Genomic DNA, 8,244 nt, shown 5'->3' on the forward strand with positions numbered 1-8,244 from the left:
TATATATCTTTTAATAAACAATTGTATATGTACTACGTACGTATACTTAATCCTAACACAGCCCTAATCTTCTCTAATTCCGAAGCATATTTATTAATTCCCTAGATTTCCGCCTTTTCGCCACCAAGGTACATGGCGAAAAAGTTCACTTTTCACTTTTTACGTTTCCGCCTTAGAGGAAAAGTTACATCGACCCTCTGAAAGAGATCCGAAAGAACGTCCCAGATGCGCACATTTTCAATCGGACACACCACTCACATCAAATGCCTAGAAATTTTCTAGTGAGCCACCTATCAAAAATTTTTTTATTTAATCGACCAATCGGCAATGTGTCCGATTGGACCTCACGGGATCCGATAGCACACGGATAGCAACGCTGATTGGCCAATTAAATATAAAATTTTCTGATTGGTGATCCATTGGAAAATTCTTAAGTAGCGACTAATGTGTATGGATGGCGCTAACGGGACTCACCCCAAAATCAGTATTGGCATTAAAATTCCAATCACTTGGCTAAGTATACTACCATTTCACTTTTGACACACTTTTTGGGGAAATACTTTAGGTAGAAATGCTCGTAGTTTGCCAGTCGAGAGAAAATACGAGCATATAAAAATATTTTGATTCTGTCGGGAACTTTGAACCTGAGATCTCTAAGCACAGATTAACGCGCTATCCACTGTGCCACGCTCGCTTTCTGCTGATAGTTTAATAATTAATCAATAAATAAGTCTAATTATTATACTATAATTTTATATTATAAGTATATATTTATAAAAAAAGTATATACGCATAAAATACTATAAGTATAAAATTATAGTATGCTGTAAGAAAAACGCACCATATTATCTACCGCAACGTGGTTAAATGGGACGCTCCTTATCATTTCCACACTTATCTATGATCACTATCTTATGATAGTACGTTGTTTTTTTATAGTATACTATAATTTTATAGTATATTATATATAAGTATTTTTATATTATAATTTTATGCTATAAGTATACTATTCAAGTGCTATAAGTATACTATTCTCTTTTCATCCAAGATCTCGAACCGATTTCTAACATCGTGGACACAAAAAAACTTTAGAAAGCACCCATTCGTTGCTAATATTGAAAATTTATAGTTCAGGCGACATATATTATATATTATCAACATTAGTAGATTGTGGAATCTTTTAATGCAAATTAACAAATTCAATCAACATTATTCGACTCTGAGAGTGTCCTGGGGCTCTATTCTTGAAACATATATCGTATACGAAAATCTTATAGTTTATGCGATATATAAGATTTTCGTATGTGATGTTTCAAGAATAGGGCCCCTGGGAGCTGACCACGTTACAATTGACCACAGCCACTTACAGCGACCGATGCCTGAGGATTTTTCATTGGATTAACCAATCAAAAAATTTTATTTTAAATTGGCCAATTGGCAATGTGAATAATCGGATGCCACCCTTCTGCATCTATGGAATCAACAGTAACGTCGATAGGAAAATAACCAGGCGAATTTTTGTGAAGTACGAATGTTCAACGTGTCAGTTCAACGTGTACAAAAATTTCGGGAAAGGTGTATGTCTTTAATAAGCATTATTTTGATAATTAATCAGATTGCTTTATTTCACGCGTTGTGATTTTCGATGTCTTCTTTTGCTAGATTTTTAGAATAAATCTTTATGATTTTTCATTTAACTTATCAAATCCTATACGGTTGTTACAACACAATGTCAGTATGATCCATTTATATAAATAAATATAATGTAATTAAAAATATTTGTTATATCTATTTTTTCTTTCAATTATTTTCTTGTAACTTATATCACAAATTGAAAATGACATTCTATTGTGAAACATATGTGTATCTGTATATTGTGAAATATTATTTGTTATCTTTCATTTGTTTACTTTCTCTTCTGATTAGATGAATTATATATCGTTTTTTTTTAATGTTATTCACATTCCTGGTAATTTTATATGTCAAAAATGTTAAATTAATATTCTGTATTTGGATGTAACATTTTATTATTTTAATTATTATTTTAAATAAAAAAACAATTGTTTACATTTTGAAAAAAATAATTGAATATTTTTATGAAAAATTAACGAGTGTTTCTTTTAGTTTTAGGAAAAATGTAGCTTATGAAAAAATATCTACAAGTTATCTCACAAAAAAAAAGTTAAAAGGCATTTATTATCAATATGAACAAAACGTTGCAAAGTAATTATGTCATTAATATTCATTTGAATGTTATAAACAATTTTCTCTTATCACTGTAAATATGTGTATTATAGGAACTGGCCAAACATTAAAATATATAAGTTTACTTACTCTTACTCTTCAAAATGCTATGGTTAGCCTTAGTATGCGATATTCACGTACTAGAGCAGGAGATATGTTTCTTTCTTCCACTGGTAAATATTATAAATTATGTAAAACAATTAATATAGAAGATTCTTATGTCATATTTATTCAATGACATTCTTTTTCTTTTCCAGCTGTTGTAATGGCTGAAGTTGTGAAATTGATTACTTGTCTTATGTTAGTATATGTTGAAGAAGGAAACTTTGAGAAATTTTACAAAGCATTACATACGACAATTGTGAAGCAACCTATTGACACTTTAAAAGTCTGTGTGCCATCTCTCCTATATATTATTCAAAACAATTTGCTTTATGTTTCTGCATCCAACTTGGATGCAGCCACGTATCAGGTAAGGCGCAAAATGTTTCTAAAAAAAAGTATATGATAGTTAATATTAACACATATTTATTTATGTATCATCTTTATAGTAAGGATATTTGAAACAAATGTATTTTTCAGGTTACATACCAGTTGAAAATTTTAACAACGGCCATTTTCGCAGTGACGATATTACGCAAGCCTTTACATCCCACTCAATGGGGTGCTCTAGTGTTCTTGCTCATTGGAGTTATCTTGGTACAACTGGCACAAACTGTAAAGACCTCTTTACCCTCGGGCATCGAACAAAACCACTGGTTAGGCTTCTCTGCGGCTTTAAGCGCGTGTTTCATATCCGGTTTTGCAGGAATTTACTTTGAGAAGATACTCAAAGGTTCTGATATTTCAGTATGGATGCGGAACGTGCAATTAAGCGTTTTGTCTATACCATTCGGTTTGGGCACGTGTTTCCTACACGATAGTAATATCATACGCAAGCAGGGTTTCTTCTTCGGTTATGATCTATTCATTTGTTATCTGGTAGTTCTGCAAGCGGGCGGTGGACTGATCGTAGCAATGGTAGTTAAATATGCCGACAACATACTGAAAGGATTTGCCACATCCTTGGCTATCATAATTTCCTGTATAGCTTCCATTTATCTGTTTGATTTTCACTTGTCATTTCAGTTTACTGTGGGAGCATTCCTCGTTATTTGCTCTATTTTCCTTTATGCTTATCAGCCGAAAATTGTATCTCAGGATAAGCATACATCTGCTGAAAAAGTCTGATAATAGTGAAAATATACAAAAGTATTCTAAGCGAAGTATTCTGATCGGTTTCAAGTTTTTCTAAAAATCTTATTAACTAGTCAAGTTGGTGATATGCGAACTTTTAAAAACTTATTAAAAATAGAACCAATTTGAAAGAAATTAAATAGAACGGAAGAGCTTATATTCAGATTTAGTGATTTCGTAAGTGCAATTTTTAAAAAAAACTGATGAAATCGATCATGAGCTTTTTATCGTAAAAAGAAATAATTTAAGAGATATGAATCATATTGTGTATATATATATATATATATATATATATATATATATATAAAAATCACAAGTGCAATCATGTTTTTATATCAGACTCTAATTCTCATGATAATTAAGATTAATAAATTATAAATGTATAGAAACATTTAAACAAAATTATATATATATATATATATATATATAATATTATATATATATATATATGATGCACCATAATAGGTTTTACCTATTTGATATAGAAATAAGTATGATGACACTTTTAAGTTTATTTTTATATAGCTTCAAACGTTTCCATATATATATATATATATATATATATATATTTGATTAAAATGTATCGATAGGCCAGTAAATTATATTCGCACTATGTACTTAATTTAAATAGATTTTAATAAACGCGATTTTTATGAAAATTGTCTACGTCCACAAGAATATTGTTTCTTAAAAAACATGTTTATACAGTTTTTAACATTAGTTTTTACCAAAATAATCATAAAATGAATAAAACTATATATATTTGTGTGTATGAAGATGAGAGCTACCTCTGGTGAAATATCTGGTGAAATTCTACCATCAAATTTTGTTATTCAAAATATGTTTACATATATCATTTTATTTTGATCATAAACTTTATGTAATTAGATTTTAATTTTATCACTTCATCTTCTGATAAAAAATCTGATTACATTATTAATAAAATATTTATTTTTTTATTTATACAATATGTGTATGTACCTGTGTGTAAAATTAACTCCAATTACTATTTTACACATTTGCAGTATTATTTTCTTCGTCTCAAATACTATGTCTAAATATTGTGCGCATACATTTTATTTTCGCACGATTGATTGAACAACCTGCTTTCGAAGTTATGATCGGTCGATACTCGATTCAACGAACGTACTGATTGAAAGTGCGTTTTAAAATTCGGACAAGAAACTCTCTATTGGACAACCAATCGCCGATCTCCGAAGAAAACATGATACTGCGAAGTTCAGTGCTTACGGAGCACTCGCGTGAGCAGGACTTGATTTCATCCACGCGCGCATACATAAATACCTATCGCGACCATGAGTGAACCTCAGTCGAAGAAAACGAAGACCATGAGCTCGTTGAACCAACTGAAGGAGTTCACCACGGTCGTCGCCGACACCGGCGACTTTCAAGGTAAAATTCGTCAAAATTTGAATCCGGTCAAAGGTGATAGTAGATACATGACGATAGTTACATTGATAGGTGGGGAAGTTTGGGGGTGTGGAGAGGGGAATTGGAGGGAGATTTCTTGCAATGCTTGCAATTTTTTTCCGAGCGTGTCACGTGATCTCTTCGAACCATGAATGAGCATGAGGTTCATTTTTTTCATTCGTTTTTATTTTGAGGATGTATGAGAGATTTTTTTATATATTTCTTTTTATTTATATATTTCTTTATTTTAACATTGTTAATGTCATGATACGAAGCGAAGATTAAAGATAATTATGCACAATTCATAATTTTATTTCCACTTCGCGATTTGTAATGAAATAGTGAGAATTGATCATGGATCATTTAAAGTTCGAATGATTTTTCTCGAGAATTATTTATTATCTTAGCGTGTAATTAAATATTAAAATGAATACGATTTTAGAATATTGTGTATAGCAGATTAATATTGTTTATATATATATATATTTTTACATGCGATTATTTTTATTTTAATTTGATTATTTAATTATTATCTCTTATTATTATTCATTGAACAATTTGTCCAAATGACCTTGTCCGATCAAGAACAGAAATGATAAACATAATGATATTCTACTCTCAAAGGTCACTTAGGTTCAATAAATAAACGATATTTCACGATATTTCGTATATATAACTGATATCCATTTTATCAGTGTAAAAAGATCTATCATCGTTCGATTTTTCGACTATGATCTCTCTCTCTCTCTCTCTCTCTCTCTCTCAATTTATAAAATCATGATAAAAATTAAAAATTTCAGATAAATAAATTAAATTCGCACATTTAAATAAATCAGGAATGCATAACAACAACAATAATAATAAACGCGATTATTGATTATCATTACAACAAAACATAATCAGACAAGAAAAACTTTCTTTTCCCATTAGATCATATATTATTTTTTTTTATTATTATAAACCTACATCACTATATTGCGCGCACATTATTTTATATATAATTCTTACTACAGCCATGGAGCAGTTTAAGCCCACAGATGCAACAACAAATCCTTCGTTGATTCTTGCTGCTGCCAATGACAAAAAATACGCTCATTTAATTGAGAAAGCTGTTGAATATGGCATAAAATCCGGATCGTAAGTACATGTACCTATTATGTATGTGATTAACTTATTAGTCTTTTCATCTATTACCCAATAAACGAAAATGGATTAAAATGGATTGTAATTTTCAGAAGTACACATTTGTCAACATTGAAATGAATCCATTTCGATGCTTTTGTATCCGTTTATACGTATAATATTATTTTCACACACACATATAAAAAACTTTTCTTATATTCAATTGGATTAAATTAGATTGAATTTGGATTACATTGGATTGAAAAACTGCATTTCCTAGCCAAAATTTTGAATTGAGCAGTATTCACGATCTACTTTTTAAAACTGAACTTATTTCTGAATTGAAAGGCATAAAAATGTATTTCATTCAATTCCTATAAATAAATACAAAAATAATGATTGAAATGAATTCATTTCAACGTTCACGAATGTACTTTTAAAAATTTTTATCTTCTTTTTTAATCCAATTTTCGTTTACTAGTCTTTTTATGATATTATGAAAGCATATTTAAAGATGCACTTAATATTATATATAATAATTACATATGATATTCAAGTATCATTTAACATAGAATTTCTTTCTTTCAGTACTTTAGATGAGCAAGTTGAAGCAGCTCTTGATATTACATGTGTACTATTCGGCAAAGAGATCTTAAATATAATTCCTGGAAGAGTTTCTACAGAAGTGGATGCCAGATTATCCTTCAATAAGGAAGCCAGCATCGAAAAAGCGAAAAAATTGATCGTTCTGTATGAAGAGCTTGGTGTAAGCAAGGAACGCGTTTTGATCAAACTTGCATCGACTTGGGAAGGCATCCAAGCGGCAAAGTAAATAAAAAAATTAGACTTCAAAAATTAAAATATAATATACAATAAAATATGCTCGGTTAACATATCTTGTTAATAATCAATAATCTCTTTAGAGAATTAGAGGAAAAATATGGAATCCATTGCAATCTGACACTATTGTTCTCCTTTGCACAAGCTGTTGCCTGTGCACAGGCTGGTGTTACTCTCATTTCTCCATTTGTTGGTAGAATTCTCGATTGGTAAGTGTCTCTATCTCATTTATCTTGAGATTATGATTAAGAGTAAAAATAAAAGATCTTGTTTAGGTATGTGGCAAATACAGATAAAAAATCTTACGAAGCAAAGGAGGATCCAGGTGTTGTTTCTGTAAAGAGAATTTATAATTATTATAAGAAATTTGGTTATGAAACGGTTGTGATGGGTGCCTCGTTCAGAAACATCGGCAAGTATTCTTCATTTATATGTTTTATAAAATTTTATATTAAAAAATTATTGTTTAATTATAAACGCAAAATTTCTAAATAACAATATTCAATTTTATTATTCTTTCAATTTAAATTTTCTGATAATTAGGTGAAATTAAGGAACTTGCTGGCTGTGACTTGCTTACTATAAGTCCCAAGTTATTAGAAGAATTGGAAAAGAGTAACGAGCCTGTACATAAAGTTTTGAGCGTAGAATCCGCGAAAAAGCGTGATCTTATACATATCAACTTAGATGAAGCTGAATTTAGATGGATGTTGAACGAAGATCAAATGGCGACTGATAAATTATCCGAAGGCATTCGCAAATTCGCTGCTGATATGCGCAAGCTTGAAAAGCTACTAATGGAAAAGATTCAGAGTTTAAAACAAAAAGATTAGAATAACAGCACTACTTGATAATGCATTTAGATGTGTGCAATGACATAATGATTTACAAGGACATAATATTGAATGTACAAGTACATTCCTGTTGTTCATACATTTGTGAAAATAATTATTTTTAATAATTAACTTGTATTATGTATAGAAAAAAAGAAATAAAGGAATGAAGGTATATTTTTAGAGATGCAAGATTTATATTGTAGAATGTAAATATATACATATCTGTAAAATAAATGCAAAAAAAGAAACTTTAAAGTATATGTCAATTATAATTTACAATTCAAATTTTTATCATTTTACAAATCACAAGAAAAATAAAATCGTAGATATGGATTGTGTGACTTAAGATATAAATAATATATATTATATATATATTATTTTGGGCTTATTATAATATTAATTTTGTAATTTATTCTGATATTTTGTAGATTATATATTTAAAAATTAAGGAAAATTTAAATTACAATATTTACAATATAATAATAACGTGAAACAAATTTATTTTCATAATTTTATTATTCATATAAGGAATCAA

At 29.3% G+C, this 8,244-nt stretch overlaps 2 protein-coding genes and 1 long non-coding RNA gene across 4 annotated transcripts; 2 read left to right on the forward strand and 1 right to left on the reverse strand.

The window, feature by feature from the left end:
* Window positions 1-1,355: 1,355 nt before the first annotated feature.
* Ugalt (UDP-galactose transporter) lies at window positions 1,356-3,791 on the forward strand. 2 transcript variants are annotated; one of them, XM_011648213.3, is made up of 5 exons: window positions 1,356-1,577; window positions 2,125-2,223; window positions 2,298-2,417; window positions 2,502-2,716; window positions 2,827-3,791. In XM_011648213.3, the coding sequence occupies exons 2-5, from the start codon at window positions 2,205-2,207 to the stop codon at window positions 3,472-3,474; spliced, it is 1,002 nt and encodes a 333-aa protein (XP_011646515.2). In that variant the 5' UTR covers window positions 1,356-1,577; window positions 2,125-2,204; the 3' UTR covers window positions 3,475-3,791. The 2 variants fall into 2 exon arrangements, with proteins under 2 accessions (XP_011646515.2, XP_088939095.1); XM_089082969.1 differs by lacking the exon at window positions 1,356-1,577 and adding an exon at window positions 1,743-1,765.
* Window positions 2,449-4,619, reverse strand: LOC148934908 (uncharacterized). The gene is made up of 3 exons (XR_016140801.1): window positions 4,462-4,619; window positions 2,836-3,460; window positions 2,449-2,734 (listed from the first exon to the last, which is right to left on the reverse strand). It is a non-coding gene; the product is annotated as an uncharacterized LOC148934908 (long non-coding RNA).
* An 85-nt stretch (window positions 4,620-4,704) lies between these two features.
* On the forward strand, window positions 4,705-7,957 carry Taldo (transaldolase). The gene is made up of 6 exons (XM_011648200.3): window positions 4,705-4,893; window positions 5,925-6,048; window positions 6,622-6,861; window positions 6,957-7,082; window positions 7,149-7,285; window positions 7,417-7,957. Exons 1-6 carry the CDS (start codon window positions 4,797-4,799, stop codon window positions 7,704-7,706), a joined length of 1,014 nt encoding a protein of 337 aa, XP_011646502.1. The 5' UTR covers window positions 4,705-4,796; the 3' UTR covers window positions 7,707-7,957.
* The last annotated feature ends 287 nt before the right edge of the window (window positions 7,958-8,244 follow it).

This window comes from Pogonomyrmex barbatus, unplaced genomic scaffold, assembly GCF_055798465.1.
Source record: "Pogonomyrmex barbatus isolate J1 unplaced genomic scaffold, ASM5579846v1 scaffold7, whole genome shotgun sequence".
Taxonomy (NCBI): domain Eukaryota; kingdom Metazoa; phylum Arthropoda; class Insecta; order Hymenoptera; family Formicidae; genus Pogonomyrmex; species Pogonomyrmex barbatus.